Source organism: Urocampus carinirostris, chromosome 14, assembly GCF_059441175.1.
Source record: "Urocampus carinirostris isolate Australia breed hairy pipefish chromosome 14, RoL_Ucar_1.0, whole genome shotgun sequence".
In the NCBI taxonomy this organism is placed as follows: Eukaryota; Metazoa; Chordata; class Actinopteri; order Syngnathiformes; family Syngnathidae; genus Urocampus; species Urocampus carinirostris.
In genome coordinates this window covers 15647624-15671299 of record NC_142362.1, presented here as the reverse complement: position 1 = coordinate 15671299, position 23676 = coordinate 15647624, and the positions used below count along the sequence as shown (strand labels likewise).

General features: G+C 38.6%; 1 protein-coding gene and 1 long non-coding RNA gene across 3 annotated transcripts; one reads left to right on the top strand and one right to left on the bottom strand.

Moving 5' to 3' along the window:
- The first annotated feature begins 933 nt into the window (after window positions 1–933).
- Window positions 934–11948, top strand: LOC148352777 (retinol dehydrogenase 7-like). 2 transcript variants are annotated; one of them, XM_088352268.1, is made up of 5 exons: window positions 934–1024; window positions 3112–3428; window positions 5867–6125; window positions 7586–7749; window positions 9119–11948. In XM_088352268.1, exons 2-5 carry the CDS (start codon window positions 3116–3118, stop codon window positions 9340–9342), a joined length of 960 nt encoding a protein of 319 aa, XP_088208394.1. In that variant the 5' UTR covers window positions 934–1024; window positions 3112–3115; the 3' UTR covers window positions 9343–11948. The 2 variants fall into 2 exon arrangements, with proteins under 2 accessions (XP_088208394.1, XP_088208395.1); XM_088352269.1 differs by having other exon boundaries at window positions 966–985.
- Window positions 1522–4619, bottom strand: LOC148352778 (uncharacterized). Its single transcript, XR_015852640.1, has 2 exons — window positions 3349–4619; window positions 1522–3258 (listed from the first exon to the last, which is right to left on the bottom strand). It is a non-coding gene; the product is annotated as an uncharacterized LOC148352778 (long non-coding RNA).
- Window positions 11949–23676: the final 11728 nt, after the last annotated feature.

Genomic DNA, 23676 nt, shown 5'->3' with positions numbered 1-23676 from the left:
TCCTAGTCCTTTATATATGAGCGTTTGGACGCTGTCGCTATTTGTGAGGCAGCGGACAGAAAAAAACATACCGAGAGTAATAAACACAGCCCAAAAGATCATCGGCTGCTCTCTGCACAGTCTAGAACACATTGCTGCCTTGCAATAATGTAGCGGAGCCATTTACATCATAAAAGACAATTACCTTCCCACCCCCTTCTCTCTCTCCCTCTCTCATGAATTATATTGTTTCTTTACAATTTGATTCTGTTAATTGTTATCCCACCTATTCATTGCACTATTGTTACAGTGCACTGTTCTTCATAGTATTACTATTTATCATTACGTATTATTTTTGTAACTTGGGCCAGTTTTCCAAGCACTATGTTTTAATATATTTTGCCTATTTATCTTCTTTTCATTTCAAAGTCTTTATTACATGTTTTAACCTGGAGTGCCATGTCTTATCTCGTTGCATACAATGTTTCACAACGTTGATATCAATTAAAATAAAAGATAACTCTAATTCTATGAGAATTGATATGTGGCAACGCAAGATGGCGGTGAATTAAATTCCAGTAGCTGCACTTCCCCCAAGAATAGTTCCTACTAGCCTAGAATTCAACAAATTAGCCTGAACAAGAAATACGTTTTTGTATGAAATATTGAAACGTTGAATACAATGTTTCACAACGTTGATATCAATTAAAATAAAAGATAACTCTAATTCTATGAGAATTGATATGTGGCAACGCAAGATGGCGGTGAATTAAATTCCAGTAGCTGCACTTCCCCCAAGAATAGTTCCTACTAGCCTCGAATTCAACAAATTAGCCTGAACAAGAAATACGTTTTTGTATGAAATATTGAAACGTTGAATATAATGAAATATATAAAACATTGAAATCAAGCTCACTCGTAAAATATACCAAAAGCAACAATTTGTCATCCACGTTGCTGACCGGAACATAAAAAACAACCGACACAGCCACCTCCCCAAGCAAAGGTAAACACACCCCAGAGGACAAACAAGACTTATAAAAAGGTACTGTGTTTGCAATTAAATTGATCCCTAACAACTCATTCTTTAATTTCCTTTCCCATTTAATTTTATGTGCATGATTGTTTTTGTTTTATTTTACTGTCAACTGTTTTTACTCCGTGCACAACAAACTTTTCGAAAACTTTCCCGTGCTAACAAATTAGACACTTTCATCTTTCTTTTCATGTAAAAGTGAGTTTTCGTGGTACGGTCGTTACCACACGCGTAAGGTCCCCAGTTCGAGACCACGTAGATTCTACCTTCGACTAGAAGCAGTGGCGGTTCTACGCGATATTACACCCCGGGGGCATGAGTCCCTCCAAGCGCCCCTCACTCCACTTAATTCCCATTCCTTATCAAAATATTGCCAACACAGATATTTAACTCGTAAAAAAAGAAAGATTTGTCGATTACACAAATGCTTAAAGAAAAAATATAAATAAACTATATACATAAAAGTGTCATATTTATCACAAAATTCTTAAATAACAAATGCACAATAAACATAAACATGGCAACTATTTATCAAAACATGCTTAAATAATAAATACACATACACTACATACATACAAATGGTAAATATTCAAACATTGTGAAGCGAACAATGATATAAAACAACAAAATTGACTTATGTTCTTATACAGCAAATCACACACGCAACAACTGCTGAAAACACGCAAAAGAAAAAATAGATTTATAATGAAAAAAACAACAAAAATTAAAACCTAAGGTTTCTGGATGTCCTTGATGCAAAATCATCGATAATATCGTCGTAAGCAATTTACTCCCATATTTCGTGATGCTGATTACAGTAAGGCCAGTCACCTTATAAATGATTTTGTATCACATATTTGATCCATTTCACACAGTTCCAAAACAAATGTGCAGCCGTTGACCTGTATTATAAAAGTTATGAATAATGTGCATTATTTGAAAGACAACTAATTATTTTAGCTATAGAAATGCAGCAAATCCTTCTCCTGCACCCAAACACTCCCCCCTCTCCTCTCCCCGCCCGTTCATTTTGAGAGAGCCAGTTGGAGGTGAAAGTGTTTCATTATATTTAAGCCCAATCCTGTCCTCTACTAAGGAAAAGAGTTTTTAAATTGGGCGGCACGGAGCCTCCCTTTGTGGAGTTTGCATGTTGTCCTGTGCCCGCGGGCACTTTTGTTTTCCTCCCACATTCCAAAAATATGCATGTCAGGTTAATTGGCTGGTCTAAATTAGCCTTAGGTGTGAATGAGCAAGTGAGTTGTCCGTCCCCAACCAGTCCTGGGTGTCCCCTGCCAACTGCCCGAAGATATCTGGGGTGGGCTCCAGCACCCCCGTGACTCTACTGAGGAAAGGCCGTGCAGATAATGGATGGAATTTTCAAAATTCTCACATTTTTGGGGACCCTGGAGTGAATTTTGGGCTGCTTGAGCCCCCCGAAACAGTCTGGTTGAATCCATTAAAATAATAATTTATATTAATGGAAAACTCATACAATTTTAACTACCGGTATATATGCAGTGGCATATTACATGGTTCTAACAATAATTTATTTGCCTTTTGCTGGTCCTACCTTCTTGGTAAATGGGTTTTTGCCTATTTTCTTTGCTTTTTTCTTTATTTGTGTTAGATAACGCTTCAGGTTCCTAAAGCAAAGACTAAGGCGTCAGTTTATTCTCCCGGGTAATCCCCACCCTAAAAAAGCAAACAAAACTGGCAAAAATATATTGCCTATACATTGAAAAACATACATACATATTGTCTTTATTTACTCTTTTAGTTTGAGAAGTGTTGCCGCTAATGTCATTGCAGTAGTTTCTTTGCTCCATTTCTGATTCACTTTTTATTTAGGCTATTACTACCTTCTAAATAGCGCTTTAATGTATTATTAATATCTTATTTCTTTAAGTTTTTTTTCATCACGTTTACGCCGGAGTTCCATGTCATACCTCGATGCAAACAATCATATGTAGGCTGTACACAAGTCACCCTTTTAATCATTTACATTGACAAACCGTAAAGGTCACATGGTCGCGTTGACAAACCGATATCGAGACAAGCGTGCACTTTTGACATCACTCCTAAATCTACTCTTCTAGAGACATGTTCCTGTACATGCTGGTTCCGCTGGCCCTCTGGTTTGCCTACAGATGCTTCAAGGAGTCCAAACGTGTGGACAACAAGGGAGACAAACACGTGTATATCACGGGCTGCGATACGGGCTTCGGGAATCTCTTGGCCAAGCACTTGGACAAATTGGGATTCCGTGTCATTGCCGGTTGTTACACAGAGAAAGGAGAAGTTGAGTTGAAGAAGGCTTCGTCTGACAGACTCACCACTGTGCATTTGGATGTCGCTGATTCTGCTAGCGTGAAAAAGGCAGCCGCTTTCATAGGCACTCATGTGGGACAGAAAGGTAAGATGTTCATCCAATTGTGGAATTTCTGCAAAAGAAGGGTGTGAAACCTCGAAGAACAGAAGTTATTTTAATATTTTCATTAAAAAACATACAGTACAGACGCTGGCCTATTTACAAAGGAGGTTCCAGACAATAGTTTGTAAGTTAAATTTACTCGTAAGTTGCTTAAGTGCTATGTTTTGTATGTTTAAGGTTTATATAAGTATGTTTAAGGCTTGTGTAAGTAACCTGTATTGTTTTGTACTAAAAAAATAAACATTTCATAAAATAATATACTCTATAAAGATAAATAAAGTTGGGTTTAACTTACTTTTGGAACATGGGCTTCCTCTGTGGTAGATTGTGGACGAAAAAAAAGCGATCCAACCATTTTCTCAACCACATCAAGCTTTCTTATTCTACTTTAACTTCAAAAGAAACGACTCCCCTCTTCTTTACACTTTACACCAACCATATTGAATGGATGCACGAGATATTAATAATAAAAATGTTCTTAGCGCGCTAGAGATACAGAACACGTAGTACGTTTACACATAAACTAGAGAGTAGAAGTGGGATTTCTTCTTCGGGGTAGTTGCTGGGTGACCTCTCACAGCGCCACATGCCGATAGCGGTGGAAAGAAGCACTACAGTAATGTCCTGTACTCAGAAAAAGGTGCACACAATACAAAATCTAACTTACAGCAATGTCCGGATAATTTTCCACATCCCGAAAAAAATTTCGTATGCACCGTTGTTCGTAACTCAAAAGGTCGTAAGCAGGGGAGCGTCTGTTCATTGTTTTGTTGGAAAGGAAAATAAACGGGCGTTTTAGTTCCGCAACAAAAGTTTGGCCCTTTGTGTTAGTAGTCCTTGTAGCTAATGTGACTTTAATTCATTAAAAGGATAACGTCCCCAAGTGAAAGTGCCAACTGGTTCAAATGGAAAATAACCTGAATAAAAGGGCACAGGGAACATACTCACAATAGGATAGAACAGTGTTTTTTAACCCTTTTTGAACCAAGGTACACTTTTATTGATAAAAGTTTTCAGGCACACCGTCCTTCGACAATGTTTGAAAATGAAGTTATGTCAAATATTTCACTGTACTACCTCATAAGCAGATAATTAGTATTTAGAAAGAAGAAAATAATACTTAAAATAAAAAAGTGATGTGCTTTATTTATGTTTTTATTTTTTACAGTGCAATGTGAATTTCCCTGTGGGAATAAAGTATCTATCTATCTATCTATCTTAAACATTTTTGTTAAACAAATTAAGTAATTAAATGTACTGTGCTACCTTATGAGCAGATAATTAGTATATGAAAAGTATATCAAAATCTAATGATATGGATGACTATTACAGTTCCTCGTCTGAAGATAGCAAAAATACTGAATAATGGCCTGATGTTTTTGAAAGATAAAATTGGGTAAATTCCAGCGGCACACTAGACAAAGGTCTCACGGCACACTTGTGTGCCCTGGCACACTGGCTGAAAAACACTGGGATAGAACACTTACTAAATGGTCCAACACGGACCAGCATGACGAAACATGAAAGGCGACAACACAAAAACACAGGCAGAACAAGAGTGTCATGACGATGGGATGATGAAATATAATGCAGGCACACAAACAAGCTGCAACTTGAACAACTAAATGAAAGAAAGAATCGAATACCAACATGATATTGCTGCACCAACCAGCCCTAACAGAAAAAAACATGAATATAAGCGAACACAAGGGCTTTGCAAATAACTGACTTGACATGGAACATATTAATCTGCGAAAAGAACAACAACAACACCAGCCATCACTAACAGATCAAAACATAAAAATAAAGTGACATAGGAACTTGTAAGACAGAACAACCAAGAGTCCCATGATGATGAGACCATGAAATATATTGCAGGCACACCAACCAGCCATAACTGGACAAAAGCATGAAAGAAAGACAACGCAGCATATGGTGGAACAATGACCAACTCTACCTGAACACAACTATGAAAGTAAAAAACCCTTTTTTTCATAATTCTTTTTAAGTCAACTGGTTCTAACTAAACAAAACGCGAAAGGAAGAGGACGCAGGGGAACAAACTCGTGGATAGAGCTACATAATGTTCCAACACCAACCAGCTCTAACAGAACAAAACATAATAGTAAGACAATATAAGAACTCATGAACGGAACACTAACAAGAGTGCAATGATTACAAGTCTATAAAATATAATGCAGGCACACTAATAAGTTGTAACTGAACAAAAAACATGAAAGAATATGTCGGAACACTGGCTTAATGACTGAACAAAACATGAAAGTAAAACAGCGCACAAAATACTTTACTAAAACAAAGTCTTCGAGTGATGGTACTGGTTCTAACTAAACAAAACACGAAAGGAGAGACCATAAAGAACATCCAAATATCTTATATAACTCCGCAACTGGTGTTTTCAGGACTGTGGGCTGTGGTCAACAACGCGGGCGTGGCCGAGCCAACGGGCCCCTGCGATTGGCTCACCATCGAGGACTACAAAACCATGCTAAACGTCAACTTGTGCGGCGTGATCGACGTGACCTTGAGTGTCCTTCCGCTCATCAAAAAGGCCCGAGGGCGGGTTGTGAACGTGGCGAGCGTCTTTGGGAGGATCAGCCCGGTGGGCGGACCGTATTGCGTGTCGAAATACGGCGTGGAGGCCTTCAACGACAGCCTGCGGTGAGTGCTTACCGGAATCCCCGAAAGAGACGAAATCTCCTCACTGTCAATATCATGAGATCTTTTCGATCAGGTTTTATTTACAGAGAATGAAATGTATTAGATAGCACAGAGAAATTTGAAAAAGGAATTCTAGTTGGGTATTCACAATTCCCCCCAAAAAATCACTAACACAGGCTTGAATACACATCCCTGCTACATTAATGTTAAAATACTAAGTAGATCTGAATGAACAAAACATGAAAGAGAGAAGACGCCGATATGTCGGAACACAAACTAGCTCACACTGAAAGACAACACTGGAATACATCACCTTCATTATATAAATTCTAACACAATTTTGGGCTAAATTGAGATTTTTGTCTAAATCAACTTCCCGTACAGGGCTGAAAAACTACACTAATGCCCCAGTCAGTCAACCAATCAAATAGCAGAAGACAAAACAAACAGTATTCCTCCGTAACTCGTGAATTTTTATCTTGAAATGGGCATTTTCTCTCAAAAGCCTATAAATGTTAATGTGTTAGAATACAAACTAGCCCTAACTGAACAAAACACAAAAGAGCGAGGACGCAGGGTACATCCTCGCATGTGGATAGAACTAAATAAATAATGTTTTCAAGCACAACAAGCTCTAAAACATTAATGAAAGACTACAAGGGATATGTTGGCATACAGACCTGTTGAAACTTAACAAAACACAAAACAAAGAGGACACAGGCAAGATACTAATGTGAGAATAGAATAACTAAATAATGCTCAAACAACATCTTGGTCCAACCTAACAAAACATGAAGTTAGGGCAGTGGATATGTGACTACACCAACCTGTTCTAACTGAACACAAAGGGCGCAGGGAACATACTCATAAGGATAGAATTACTACATTACCATTTCCAAAAACACCAACCAGTTGTAACGGAATAAAACATGGAAGGAAGACATAAAAGAGAAATGTTGCAATACTAACCTGCTCTAACTAAGATTCCTATATTTTTAGTTATTTAAAAGGCTATCTAGCTAGCTTTCTATTTCTTTTGCATGCTATCTAGCTAACCTTTTTTTGCTAGTTATTCAGCCCAATTTTTGTTTCCTTTCTAGCTAGCTTTCTAGCTTTCTTTTTGGCTAATTTAGTTGGCTCTTGACTCTTTTAGCTAGCTATCCAGCTCACTTTCATTTGTGTACCTGTTTAATTTTCTAGCTAACTATCAAGCTACTTTTTAGCTATTTAGCAAGCCATTTAGCTAAGTCGCTATTTTAGAAACGCATATCAACCTGTAGCTTGGCGCTTGAAAAAGGTTAGAGACATGTGCTGTAACGGAACAAAATATGGAAGTAGCTCGACACAGAACACATCCCCGCGTGTTGATATGACGGCGAGACCGTAATCATCGAACATGATAGTACCGAAAATACAGAACATGGAGTTTACTTGTTTTTTTTTTTTTTTGTCCCTTTCAGTTTGAACATGGCTCCGTTTGGAGTCAAGGTGTTGTGCATCGAGCCCGGCTTCTTCCAAACAAACGTCACCAACACAAAGCTTTTGGAAAGGAACCTGCAGAAACTGTGGGACCGCCTTCCCTCCGATGTGAAAGGCGATTACGGAGAAGACTTTTTGCAGCACGGTGAGATTTTTAAAAATCATATTTTAACGAGAACAAAAACATAAAAACACCTCTATGAAGTCATTTAATTTTAAAGAACATCAAAATAAAACAAGCTAAAGACAAAAAATACTCTCTTAAAGTACATTTTTCTAATATTCCTATAAGTAATAGTAAAATAAGAAAAAAAACATAACAAGGAGCCAAATTATCTTTCTAAAATATCACTGAAAATGTCCAGCAAATACGGAACTGCGCTTGTGTGGCTGCGATCCATTAGCCCTGACCGCATATTGACACAAGCAGTACGGCAGTAATAAGACTGGCAGGGTGCATATTTTTGGGTCTGGCGGCTCTTGTTTCCTGTTATCTTTCCCCAAAATGAATGCAGCCGCGATCTGGTATCCCTGATCCCATATGCCATTCTGGCACGCCTAAAATAAAATGCACGGGGTTGGCCTCAATCCATAATCTCCAGTTGACTAGCAGGGCGCTTTTTTTGTCTGGGCCACTGAAGTGTGCCGTTGAAGCCCACCTAAAATAAACTGCACTATTTTCCCGTGATCCATTATCCCCAGGTGACTATTGCTGTGATTGCGGTGGTCGAGAGAGCAAATTGGTGTCATGCAGAATTTTCTCATGATTTTTTTCCCATTCTTTCTGCCTATAAAGAGCAGCACCAGTGCGTCCACTATCAATTATCCCTAGTCAAATTGCATTTTAAAAATGGTGGGAGGCTACTTTGCAGAATTTTGCAAAACTCTCAGTTAATGGGGACCAGAACTCAAAGATATTATTTCAAAGCAGCAAACTAAGCCCAATCCTTCTTAGTTTACTACAGACTTAGATTAAAATAGAGCAAATTAAATACCTTTTCAGTCCTTTTTAACCAATAATTTTGCTGATTTCAAGCCACATTTTTCTCAAGCACTTTCTCGACAAATTTCAACATATTACCTATTGTTTCCTTTTGATGTTCACTATTTTTTGTGTACCCAATGCTAAATCTATTGCACCATGGTCATCCTGGAAGGAGGATTACCACTTGTGAGGTCCTTTCTCAAGGTTTCTTATTTTCTTTGTGCTGAGGTTTTGAGTTTTTCCTTGCCCGCATGTTGGTTTAAGATCAGGGGATGGTGTCAATGTAATCCTGTGCAGCCCTTTGAGACATTTTGTAATTAAGGCCTATAGAAATGTGACTTGACTCATTTGACAAAAAAAGGTAAAACTAATATTACTTAAAGGATTCGTTTTCTCAGAGAGAAAATGTTGAAAATAAATACTTAAATTGACCAAAGTTAACTGCCAATGGTGCAAGAGTTCTATGTATTTATATATGGATTTATTTTAGAAGATGCTAACCTATTTCCTCCCCGGTCGTCCATGTCAGCGTTTCAAACGATGACGGAGCGTTTCAAAGTGCTGACGGACGGCGACCTTATGAAGGTGGTGCGCTGCATGGAGCACGCCGTGGCGGCCCTGCACCCTCGCTTTCGCTACACACCCGGCTGGGATGCCAAATTCTTCTGGTTGCCCCTCTCGTACATGCCCACCTTCCTCACCGACCGCTTCTTCCTCGCGACCACGCCCAAAATCAAAGCCTCAGTCTTGTGAAACACGTCGCTTCCTTTTTGTATTTTCATATACGATAGAATTCCGGGTTATGGTGTCCCTGCTTTATGATGTTGTAGCTTTACTTTGTGGAATAAGGCTAGGTTCACACTGCAGAGCTTAATGTTCAAATCCGATTTTTTTGTGAGATCGTTCACATTTCCGACTAAATGGGACTTGCATGCAGTCTCCTGTGTGAATGCCTCCATGTCCTGCACGCAAAGAAGAGGACGTGTGACGTGACACGCAATACACTCAGTGTTTACGGAAGCACTGATGGATGCTAACGGCAGAGCATATCTAGCATTTTGAAAGGTATTATCAGAGGGTGAGCAGAGTTCCCCCCAACTATTAGGGAAATCCAAAACCTCACTTTCACTCCATTGAATGCTCTCCGTGTTTGCGTCCGCCGTGGTTGTTTATTCCTCAGCTTCCTCCTCGTTAAACGCAGAATAGTGATGTGCAGGTGGCAGGAATGCGTCTTGACCTTTCACATAAAAGTCGCATTCCAAAAGTTCAGATATGTATCGGATTTAGGACCACATATGAATGTGGCCTGGGTGTGGTGTGAAAACGTCAGATATGTGCCGTTAAGACGGACTTTAAGAGATCGGATTCAAGTCACGTTCGTGCAGAAAAATCTGATTGCCCTGCAGTGTAAACCTAGCCTAAGATTCTTGTTTAGATAACTCATGACAGCAATTTCCCCACTATACAACATTGACAACCAATTATTTTGAATGCAAAAAAAAACTCAACAGAATTATATGCATATTTAGTGTTACATCCCTAAATGCCTGTCTGCAATTGGTCGATGGCATATAAAATGCTGGTTGGCTATTGGTTTGTATTGCGGCCTCAGACTGATGCTGACATGCTATCGCTAAACTATGTCCCACAATGCATTTCTGTCTCTTTATTCAGTTCCAAATATCGTAGGCGATACAATACTGTATTCTTTTAACTGTATAGACCCGAAGATGCTAGAGAGGAGCCAAAACATGATGACCATAGAAACGAAGGCACATACATCGCTACCGTTGCTAAAGAATAGAGCTGTAACAAATCGAAAATCGGGTCAATTACTAAGAATAAGGAGGGCATTAAAGCAACAACATTTTTTTAGGACATGAAAATCTTCAAAAGAGGAAGTTTTAAAGGGACAGTGTGTAACATGAAAGCACTAGATTACAAACTATAGAGAGTCAGTGACAAAACCACACCACTTTTCTTCTAATTTTTTTGCCTAGCCTTTTTGAGGTTTTTGGGTACCCGTAGCAGCAAGATGACAACCAATAAGTGTTAAACATGCACGATTGTTTGATAGTTCATTTATTTTGGCTTATTTTTTTTAATCAATGTTTTTTTTATTAATACTTGCCATCAGTAGGTGCTTAATAATACAAAATATCCCTTTTTAAACTTTCATATTAAGGCAGGGGCCTCAAACTATCATCCCACAGGTTGCAATTGGCCTCTGGCCGCAAGTTGGAGACCCCTGCCATAGGTGATACAATACTGTGTCTTTTTTACTGTATTTATTAGCAATGGGTCCCAAGATGCTTAAGGGAGAAGCATAAACATAACCATGGAAAAAAAGATTGAAACACAAAGAAGGCACGCACATCCTTGCCCGTGCAATATGGCCATAACCAGTCCAATTAAAGCAACACAGTCTTCTAAGGACATGACAATCTTTGAACATGGAAGTTTTTTAATCAGTCTTAATTTTAATCTCTCATCTCCACCCTCTCTGCATCCACCCGCTAACTCTATACCAGCTCAAATCACGTCACAACAAAAGTTTTTACATTCATGTTTACCATGTTAATGATCATATACGCGTATATTACATCTAAGCAGTACTGAATATATACTATTTTGTTACTTTAATGTTTTTTTATCTGGGGCTCCATGGGTTTAGAATGAATATCTTTAATTACCATAGCTTTTTATCCCCCGCCATACAACAATTTCACCTTGAGGTCCACATCTTAGAACTGAGTATTGGCGTATACTGGGGTTTACACTACTATTTCCTTAAACCAGCGACACTGAGGAAAAAATATCATAGGTATTGCTTATGTTAGACAGGTGACTCTCTGGACTTTGACCCAGCTCAAGACCCACAAAAGGGGGCGGGATTTGAACCCCTGCATCTCACATTTCAGCTCCAGAGCATTTCATGTTTGTTATTACAAGCCGATGACAATCATTCCATTCAATAATTGTGAACGTCTTTGCAAAAGTTTGCACACCCTCATATTACAGGGTCCATCACATTTAGAGTCATGTTATGTGAGTCTGCTTTTTAAATCAGGAGTCACCAACCGATAGTTATACCTTGGTCATACGTTTATAACATAGTAACTACATAGTAATACGTTTTTTTACATGTCATGCTAATCAGTAACAATAAAAAATAGCACTCGGCTTCAAAACAGTTGGTGACCCCTATTTTAGGTGTTCAAGTATTATTTTCCTGCCAATGTATTCTGATAACATTTATCCTAGAGCTGTATATGACCCCCAAAAAAAATCATGGTTCTGCATTTTTGTTTGTGATAAAAAAGTATTAAATATCCAATAAATGTCATTCCACCACACAACTGTGTCCCACTTGTTGATGATTCTTGAGAATTGTTGTTTTATTTTCTGTATTTTTGAAGCCTGAAATGTGGCTAAAGGTTGAAAAGTTCAAGGGGTTGAATACTTTCGCAAGACTGCGTTGATACAATTCAGTCTTTAATGCATTTTTTAAAAAAAATAATCTGTACCATTGTTGAGTAATTGAAACTAAATTTCTACTCTATTTTAAGCAAATATTCAGATTGTCTGTTTTTAAAATGGCTATTAGAATTAATTAGATTAATCACGCAGTCATAATTACTTCATTATCAATATTACCACTCAAAAATAGCATATTAACTTAACCTTTCAAATTTTTTTACTTTAAAACATTAGTCTAAAATGTTTTAGCCAACTTTTCATTACAATTCAATTGGTTAAGCCTGTTCCGTTGTTGATTTTTAAAATGGCAAATTATTCGAATTAATTTGATTAACTGCATCATGCTAATTCGTTTTTATTTGTTCTTTTTCTCACATCTTTTAAAAAACGGGTTTATGCTAATTTATGGTTTTAATCTAACCTGTTAAGTCCTGCCTTCCATTGTCAAATTATTTTAATTAATTGCTAAGTCAGGCACCACGGCGGCGCAGTGGTTAGCGTGTGTGCGGCACAGTTCTGAGGTCATGAGATCGAACCTCCTGTGTGGAGTTTGCATGTCCTCCCCGTGCTTGCGTGGGTTTCCTCCAGACACTCCGGTTTCCTCCCACATTCCAAAATCGGCCCGTCCAAATTGTCCCTAGGTGTGAATGAGCGAGTGACTTGTCTGTCTCTTTGAGTCCTTTGACTGTTCAGGGTGTCCCCTGCCCACTGCCCGAAGATGGCTGGGATGGGCTCCAGCACCCTGGTGACCCTACTGAGGATAAGCGGTGCAGATAATGGATGAACTTGTTAAAGGTGTGGTGGGCATTTTAATACTTAAGACTGTAATCAAGAATTTAGGCCAGGAGATGGCAGCAAAGTAACACATAATGTGTGTCCATTTCTTAGACATGCTCAAATGAACTCTTCTTTTTTCATCTTTTTGAGGGTTTGTTCCGCCCCTAACAGGCCTAATAAAAGTAAGATAAAAGCAGACAGGCGCAATGGAAAACAAAGCACAAGGGCTCTTTGAACTCAGTTTGGCTTTAACACATTCTTAATAGAAAATGTTGAACTTTCACCTTTTTAAGAAAATCTCAAACTACTCACCCCACCTTTCCATCTGATTTTCCAAAAATATAGTGTAGTTGTTCTAGTAGGCTTTTTTTGTACTTTTTAGTTGCAAGGAATGCCTTTATATTTTGTTGTAAATTTCAATAAGGGTTTATTCAACATTTTCTCACAGCTTTTTTAGAATAAGCCTGAATGTCTGTTTACCTTTTTTTGACTGTCTATATTTTTTATCATAATGATTATTACTGCTGGAAATGTGAATTTCCCTTCGGGGATGAACAAAGTATCTATCTATCTATCTATCTATTATTATTTAGTGATTAGCACTGAGCTGTGTTGTTTTTTGTTTTGTTCTTGGTGGGGGGCTTATCCTATCCTTTTTTATTATATAGATTTAATACCTGTATATCTAAAACAAACAAGAAATATGTAGAGTGACTACCAGAATAGCTCACCAGGGATGGGAAGTTGGCATTTTCTAGGAAATTTGGTTTCATGATTTAGTTGTTGACCGAATGTGTTAATTCTTATAGGTACAACCTGGTGATAACATAGTAACAATATAGTAATAACAGAACAACAAAAAAATTTGATGCCCTTTTAGTGTTAATGTTTTACAGTAAAGCATATCTACTGGATGTAGCTTTTGTAAGCCTTTTCCAGTTTTTTTCCCCCAATTGAACATTGAACTGTTTTTATGACTTGCACATAGTTCCTTTTAAGCTAAGATCCTATCAATAGTCCAAAAACAATTCTGTTGCACAATTCTTCACTGGTGAAACATTGAAGGGATTGCTCTTGAGGCGACTTCATGTCAACTTCCGAAAACATGGTAAGTTTATTTATCAAGTGAAATTATGTTCAAGAGTATGCTTTAAATGTGAGACTGGGTGAAATGTCTTCATTACACATAAATATATTTATTATATTATAAAACGATTGAGGGGTATTTAATGTTCGAAACGAGTTAAATACGGTATTCTTATTACAGTATACTGAGAGTGTAAAAATCTTACCATACTCTAAAATAGCGTATTGAGATTAGTTGTAATATCGTGGTTTCGCCACGAGAGAGCACCATTGTTACCAAAACAAGAGTCCAGAGCGATTGAATGCAATAGTGAAAATTTTAACTTTATACAGTACCTGTACTATTTTTGTTTAATATTATTTTCACTCCATTCTATGTATACTAATACTCCAAAGCTTAAAAATATGTCAGCGTTTGTCACACAAGAGCGCAATTTTTGACCAAAATAATAGTCAGAATGAATTAAATTTGGAACTGAGTGAAAAGTGTGACTTAATACCGTAGTATTGTTGTTTAATGTGTTTTTACTTCATACTGTGTATACAAATACTCCAAAGTTTAAGAAATGTCATTTTTTGCTACACGATAGCACAATTTTGACCAAAATAAGTCAAAATAGATTAAATTTGGGACTGAGTGAAAAGTTAAAATGACAATTAGGTGGGTGATTGTGTGTATTACTGTACATGTTTGGATGAACACTTTATCTTTTTCTTGTACGTATAATATAAACATACTAATTCCTGATTTTTTTCTTTTTTAAATAGGCAATTAAGACTGACAGATTTGGTTTTAATCAACTGATTGATTTGCCGACTCATAAGGATAGAAACACACTAGACTTGGTTCTGGAGTTTCAACCTCAAATGTGACGGTGTTACCGTGTACTACTACTTATTTCTGATAATTATTTTGTTACATTTTTGGTGCTGGCTAAATGTTGTATTCAAGAAACTAAAGGATTTAGCGGTTGCAATATTGGCATTGGTATAGTTTCTGAGCTCTCTGATCGTCTGTGAGGAGTGGTTGCGTGGTTTCCTTTTATATGAAGGCTCTATTGACTCACTCATGAATGAGTTTAATGCTACTCTGGCTAGTGTCCTGCATTCTGTGGCGCCCCTACGGCTTAAATCATGACCTCAAAGACGCACACTTTGGTTTACTGATGAAACTAGATCGCTTAAACAAGACTGCAGGGAATCTGAACAAAAAAAAAAAACCTGGTGTGACAGCTTGTGAAAGTATAAAGCAGCCCTTGTTGTGGCACAGCAACTGAATGATTTTATATCCGAGAACAATCTTGTTAGATCTATGCAATTAGGATTCAGGACTAATCACTCTACTGAGACAGCCCTGATTAAGGTAACCAATCATCTTCTAATGGCGCTTCATTACTCTTGCTGCTACTGGACCTTGGTGCTGCCTTTGACAAAGTGGACCATAATATCTTACCGGATCCGTTGGAATAATGGATTGGTCTCTCAGGAACCGTCCTCTTGTGGTTCAGATCTTACCTCTCAGATAGAACGCACCGTGTTAAATATGGTGAAATGACATCTGAAACCTTTAGTGTTACCTGTGGTGTTCCGCAGGGTTCAGTACTTGGCCCCCTTCTTTTGAGCATTTACGCGGTTCCATTAGGTGATATTATTCGCAAGTATAATATCAGTTTCCAGTGCTACGCAGATGACACTCAACTATATCTTCCGATGGAGGAATCTGCCACACCAAACTGGAAAGTTGGAGGCCTGTCTCACTGACATGAATGAATGGATGTCACTCAACTTCTTGTGCCATAACTCTGAAAAGACCGAAATGCTGGTTATTGGTCCATCTAAATGCTGTGACTTGTTCTCAAAAACATTGACAAATATAATATCACTCAGAGTGACTCAGTCAAAAACGTAGGTGTCACATTTGTCCCCAATCTGTCCCTTCAAACACATGTTAAGAATATTACTAGAACAGCTTTTTCTATCCTTTGCCAGGTAATCATGAAAGAGGAATACCACATGTGCAGTTCGCTTCTCAAGGTTTCTTCATTTTCCTCATGTTGAGGTTTTGAGTTTTCCCTTGCCTTCATGTTGTTTCCAGATCAGGGGATGGTGTAATAATAGTCTGAAATAATATTCTTTGAAATAACCTGTGCAGCCCTTTGAGACTCTTTGTGATTAAGGGCTATATAAATAAAAATGACTTGACTATCTTCTCAACCTTGCTAAAATTCTCCCTATGCTGTCTCAGTTGGATTCAGAGATCACTGTAATGCATTACTCTCCGGTCTCCCCAAGTCCAAAATCAAGAACCTTCAGCTGGTGCAAAATGCTGCAGCGAGGCTTTTACCTAAGACAAGAAAGTTTGAGCACATTACCCCGATTCTAGCCTACATGCATTGGCTCCCTGATAGCTTAAGATGTGATTTGAAGGTTATGTTGGCAGGATACCAAATCATTCATTGACTTGCTCCCTCATTATCTTTCAGATTTAAAATCCCCCTATGTTCCCGTCCGATATTAGTTGTTGTTGTAATGTAGTAGTTTCACCACGTACAGGCGCCATTTTTCAAACCAAAATACCTACAATAATAATACAGATTCTGTCGATTTTATTGAAAATATCTTTTATTCATTACGTTACTCAAATAAATACAAATAAAACATATTGTAAAATACATTTTTATATACTTCATTATTCTAGACGTTGCCACGTAGAAGCGCCATTTTTTTCAACCAAATCAGTTATTGGAATAGTCTTTGTTTTGTACTATTTGCTGTTACTCATAAAATGCGAAGGAAAATATGTTCTAACATAGATTGTATTTTTCTTATCATTATCAATATACTATATAAAATGTTATTTGTGTTGTTTTTCTAGGTGCCTGAGGACCCAAGAAGTATTTTTGAGGTACGTTAATGTTTCTCATTGAATTTTCAAACTTCTATAAATAGGTTACCATTCTTTTTCGGAACTGAGACCCAATTTTTGGTACCATTTAGCATGAAAGGCTATCAGTTTGATACACATTTTTAAAAAATTGAAACTTACAGTATGTTATTGTAACCCTCTTGAGCTTAGAGGTAAGATTTATGGCCCGAGCCCGAACCCGAACCCGAACCCGAGGCAATTTCGGGCCGGGTCGGGCCCTGAAATGTCAGTCATACGGTCGGGTCGGGTCGGGTTCGGTCCTGCTTTTTTTTTTTTTTTTTTTTAAATTAATTAATAATGTGTTAAATGTTCATTAAAAATATATACTTAAACTATGTATGGATACTAGACCAAGGAATACTTGTTATAAAATAAATAATTTGGATAAAACGGAGAAGGAGCTGTAATCGCTATTTTTCCGACTCCTATGGAAATTCCCCCCCCCCCTCCGATTTTAAATGAAAAAAACAACAATTTGTTTACACCGCGGGATCCAATGCAACCAGGGTTTCATTCACAATAAAAAAGACTTTACATACGGATATTATAGTAAATCAAATCAATATTATTTGTGTACAATTAGTTGTGATTGCGGAAATCATAGCGTACAGTGACGTTGGTGACTTTTCCATCCGCGTTAAAAAACGCATTTTGTAAAATACGATCGCGCTTCATTGTTTAAATAAACGCGATCTCCCAATGATTATAATTAGCTCGCTTTATTTTGTTTTAAAGCGTATTATATAGAATACGATCGCTTTTGTCGGAAGCGTACATTGACGTTGGTGAGATTTTCATCCGCGTTAAAAAACGCAATTTGTAGAATACGATCGCGCTTTATTGTATAAATAAACGCGTTATTTAGACTAGGATCTCCCAATGATTATAATTAGCTCGCTTTATTGTTTTAATAAGCGTTTTATATAGAATACGATCAGGGGGGGGGGCTAATTTGCATAGGAGTCGGAAAAGGGCACACACAACACGTCAACACCCCCTCTCAATGTAAGTGCTGCGCTAAAATCTTAAAGGCGTACTACTACTGCTGCTGTGGATTATGGCCCAATGATCAAGTCGTCAAAATGACGGACGCCTTTAAATGTTTTCGCTACCTCAAAAAAAAAACGTCAATGACAGATTGCAGTGCAGACACAGAAATATAAAAGATGTAAATGTTTATACAGTTTTATTTAACTTAGGCCTAGATGTTGCAACAAAAGGCAGAGTTTAATTTGTTATCATAAATCACCCCTCCTTATAAATAAAATATGTAATTTCGGGCCCCCTCGGGCCGGGCCAGCAAATCCAGTCAATTAGTCGGGCCGGGTCCGGGTCGGGTTTAATACCCCTCGGGCCTGCGTCGGGCTCGGGTGCTTTTTTTGGGCCCGATCTTACCTCTACTTGAGCTCCACCAACAGCTGTTATGCCGAGAAATGCACCCCTGCCGAAATTTGCATCCCATAGCGGGAGCGCACACGCGTCACTCCCGTTACTATTACCACTTATACCTCGTTTTATCCCACTTTTCGGGAATGTAATGGCGAACATATAACAAAAACCACTTCGTCTTGCATTTGTTGGAGATGTAATATAACTGGAACCAGGGGTGTCAAACTCATTTTAACTTGGGGGCCACACGATAGAACAAACATTCTGTCAGGGGCCGGAGTAGTAGATTAAAGAGAAATAAAAAGAGATAAAGAAATAAGAGAAGGAGGGAGGGAAAAGGAGAGAGGGCGGGACAAAGAAAGATAAAAAGAGAAGTCTTGAGAGAGGGGGGAAGAAAGGGAACGGAAGAAAGAAATCCAAATAGAAATAGAAAGACAGGAGAGAGAAAAGAAAGCGCGTAGGGTAGGAAGTGACAAAGAGAAAAGGAAAAAAGTTAGAGCAAAAGAAGTTAAAAAGACACAAAGAGAAAGAGCAAAAGGAAGAGAAAGAGAGTGAATGAGACAGAGAGTGGGAGAAAATGGGTGGAAAAGAGGGGGAGAGAGAAAAAAATAAAAGAAATACAAGTAGTGTCTTTGTTCGAGGCACCTTTCTTTGGCAACATCAAGTTGACATATTTCAACCTGCAGCTTGTTTTTCTCTTACGCTTCTCTGAGTGTTGTCTCACGGGCCGGATTCAATCCCTTATCTTGACACATGTGATGTAGATGATGCTGGTGGGAAGGACCGGCCTTGCTGCAACAGCCTGGCTTCCTGAAAATGCACCCCCCATCTATCTCTAGCTATGGAGGTCTCAGGTCCATGAAATTTACCCTGGTTACCAGTGGTGGGCACATATCCTCACTGTGAAAAGCACATTTTGCTGGATGCAAGGGAACCTGTTTTAAGAGGGGGTGCTTTTTGGGTCGCATAGAACCCCTCAAAGCAAGAATTATAATGTGGATTAATCAGGGAAGAATCATGTATATCTTTAATAACCAAATGGTCCAATAATTTTTACTTAAAACTACTTCATGAAATTAAAAGGGACATTTTATACAAGAAAAAAAAACATGTGATCATCTTCGTTAAAAGACTGCAAATGGGTAAAGAAGAAATAAGCAGTGTGAGAATAGTAATGTTTATTTGAAAGGATAAACAATGCAAACACTTTTCTGAAGGGACCAAAACACAAATATTTTGGCTGACAAAAAAGAGGAGGAATTTAAGCCATTTTTGTAATACAACTTAAATAATGTAGGCTATGTTTTGATACTGCAACCAATGTACACTAATTAGTGATACATTTCTGCAAAATAAAAGGCTGTCTGAATTTTTATCACTACATCTTGAATCTCATCTCATCTCTCATCAGCCGCACCGCTTATCCTCAGTAGGGTCGCGGGGGTGCTGGAGCCCATCCCAGCAATCATCGGGCAGTGGGCAGGGGACACCCTGAACTGGTTGCCAGCCAATCGCAGGGCACACGGGGACGGACAACTCACTCGCTCATTCACACCTAGGGACAATTTGGACCGGCCAATTCACCTGAAATGCATGTTTTTAGAATGTGGGAGGAAACCGGAGTCCCCGGAGGAAACCCACGCAAGCACGGGGAGAACATACAAACTCCGCACAGTAAGGCCGGGAGCTGGATTTGAACCCACGTAGGAGGTTCCCACGACCTCAGAACTGTGCCACACACGCGCTAACCACTGCGCCGCCGTGCTGCCCATCTTGAATCTCAAAATTCGAATTCAAATTGTGTACGTTATACGCCCCTAGAATAGAATATCAGGGATGTGATTTGACCAAAGTGAAATTATCTGAAAATTAGGCGGGGGTCTAGGGGCCGCGGGCACCCAGCTAGGTCCAGGGCAGTGCCCTGGTGGGGGGAGAAGTGGGGCGAAGCCCCCCGGAGGTCATGGGTTTTCCGTGTTTTTAAGTACTTTCAATGCACTCAGATGACAAAGAAATAGACAAAACAACAGCATACATTTTCAATGTATTTTGAACTATCCCATATAAAATTACAGTTTAAGTCAACTCAAAATCAGTCACATTAAAAAACATTGGACTGCCTTTGCTTTTAAAAACTATCACTGAGAATATCATCATATCTAACTCATGTGATTACCAAGTTAACACATAAATCATGTTGAAGAGTTCAAATTTCATGAACAAATAATTGTATCATGACCAAATGAAAAGTAACTCATATTAGAACATAACACAAATGTCTTTGTTATGGCAGAAGATGTTATCTATAAATGAAATTACTGTAGTGGGTTGTACATAATTCACCCACGGAACCATTGTTTAGTTAGCGAGTTCCTAGGGGGATTCTTAATTCGGCCGGTTCTAGCCACTCTCGTGTTTGTTTTGTTATTGCCAGTTTAAATGTCATTAAAGCAGCTTTCGTTGGCACCTTTGTTTGACACTCCGCCTACGACTCCCGTCTCTGCTCGCTACATTGGATCACGTCGGGGTCACCAACATTTGTAGATAATTCCTTCTCTAACCAGTCCGATCGAAACTTGTTTTTTACGATCTTAGCAATTTCTTTAACTCGCGGAGCATCTTTGCGTTCGATCTCGGACATCTTTCTTTAAACACTCGGCAAAAACGTGTGAGAAATGAACAATGGCATACTCCTACGCCTTTATAACAAGCGCGTTTATTGGTCAACACGGAGACTTCAACCAATCGCAAGTACGTTTCATTTCAGTTACGGAAACACTAAAATGGAATGCTGTCGAGACGAAATCGGTTTTTTTACCAATTAAAAAAATCGGAAATTTTAAAATTTTATTTTTGGAGATAAAAAAAGCGGAATTCCGCGAATTAGCGGAAAAATCACATCCCTGGAATATGCCTTTATTGTCATTGTTACAACATGGGGTATATTGTGACAACAAAGTTGGACGCGGCACTCCTATTCCACATTTTACAGTGAGGATAAGGAAAACAAAGACATAAGGGGACAAAGAAGATGTTTTAACCGTCTTTGTTGTATAGGCCCTGTTTCCTCCGAGGGGGGGGGGGGGGGGGGGGGGGGTGTCCTGGTTTGTATGAAGGGGTTGAGGACAGAGAGAGATGGACGGATCCAACTTGATGTTTGATCTTACTGTACACGCAATCCAGTGTTTTTTCCCTAATTGCTCAGTCCACGTGTTGAATGGATTTGGGAAGCACTACAGTAAAATAAAGTCCTTAAACATGCCCGATAAAACTCACCGGCAACGATAAAAGCTCTGTCGGGGTGTGCAAGCTGCTATTAATTGATAGCAGCGGGCAGGAGATTTAGCGCAGGGGCGCATTGTATTGTATTCAACAATTAATGCGCACTCTTCTCTTATTTTGTAGTCATTCTTGACCCTCCTTTCCTTTGGAGTGCTTTGCTGACTACATCCTGTTATTGTTATATCAGTCGTCACTTTATATTCCAAAAGGCAAAACTTTAGCATTCGGCTCTACAGTCTTACATGAAAAATGCCTCGTTGCACATATATAACTGAACTTCCCAAAATGTACCTGGAAACCTTCCTTTAACATTCCATGTAATCCAAGACAAGCTTGATAAAGTATATCAGAGGGGAGGCTTATTGTGTTATGGGTAACTTTATTTAATAACATAGCTTGAATAATAATAGTTTTATATATATACATTAAGTTCGTGTGGTAAAGAACCAGGATTGAACCTACGCTGGGTTCTTTCCTGCTGCTTCTCCACATTTGACTCGACAATGAGCCTAACCTTTTCCAGCGGCTCAATGTCCTCACTCACTGATTCCTCCGCTATTACCTCCTCAACGCTCGTGTCTAACTGTGAAAGAAAGGGAAGTATACACAATACAAAACGTTATTTTGAGAGTGATTATTTTCAACATTCATTTTAGTGTCGATAATAAAGATGATTGAACTACATAGACCGCATTGCGTACATTTGCAGACTTTATTTTCTATTGAAACATGTAAATGTCACAGTGTGATGTTTCTACTTACGTCAAATTTTTCGGGAATTTGTGACGGGTAGCGTGCCTCTCTTCCAAACATGAGGAAGTACGGAGAGTATTGGGTCGTTATTTGTATTTTTGTACGAAGCCCAAACATTACCGCATCAAGGAACCCGTCCCACAACTCCGGCTTATTTCCCACAAGCTTTCTAAGAGCCCTGAAGTATTTGGCACATAAGATTTGCATGACCTCAAATACTGTTATGAATTGTGTAAAGGAGTAAATTGAAGATATCAGTAATAAAATTGTTACTTACCTCTGGATTGTGACGTTCATCCTCTCTACCAATCCATTTGTTTGGGGATGATAAGGGGCAACAAGGCTCGGGCTAATGCCAAACTCGGCAGACACCTGTTGGTTTATCTGCAAATGAAAAGAGGACACAAGTCTCAGACATTGAAACACCGTAAATTCCGGACTATAAGCCGCTACTTTTTCCCCAAATGTTCAGCCCTGCGGCTTATTCAGTGATGCAGCCAATTTATGTAATTTTTCTAACTGCCGCCAGCCGTGATCGAGTACAAACGGCAAGATTGCTCAAATTTCTTTCCGATAATGAGGAGGTCGCCTTTGATGACATTTATAAAGAGGAAGATGGGGACGGTTTTACGTATTTTTTTCTATTACGAGATGTTTTTTCAAGTCACGAATGATGCAATGCGAGCGTGTTCCTAGTAGCGTGTTGGTACCTTTCACAGGCACGGTTTGGGATGAAAGTTATATTATTATTATTAAAGCTTTAAAACTCGGTGCACCGTCTTTGTAAATATGTGTAACCATGTATAATATGTATTTGCAACTGTATATTTTTGTAATGTATTTATTTTAGAGACTCATTCTGATATGTTTTCTACGGACGAATCAAAAAGAAGAGGCGAAAAAACGCGGGCTGATGGGAAGTGGGGACCGGTGAGTGTTTGTGGACGAGACAGACAATAGTGGATATATGTTTTGCCCACCCTTACCTTTGGAAATGTATTTTTTTTTTCCTTGGATTACTTTCAACGGGACCCTGACTCTGCAGGTCTGCATCAAATGTTAAGTACTGGTATCATTTTCCGTTCATTTTGCTAACTGTGGTTTCTGGATTGTGTACTTCAAATTTAGTTACAATCGTGGGACTTAAAGTCGAAGTAGGGTGATGTTTGTGATTGTGGTACATCATTAGACGTGGACGCATGCGGCCTATATAAAAGTGCGGCTTGTGTAAGTATAAAAGCGGTAATCCTCTCAAAATGTGGTGGGTGCGGCTGATAATCAGGTGCGCTCTATAGTCCGGAATTTACGGTAGTTAAGATCATTTAATTGGAACATGATAGCAATATAATATAATAGCAATTGTTATTACAAGATGTGCATGATTACGTCTCAACCAC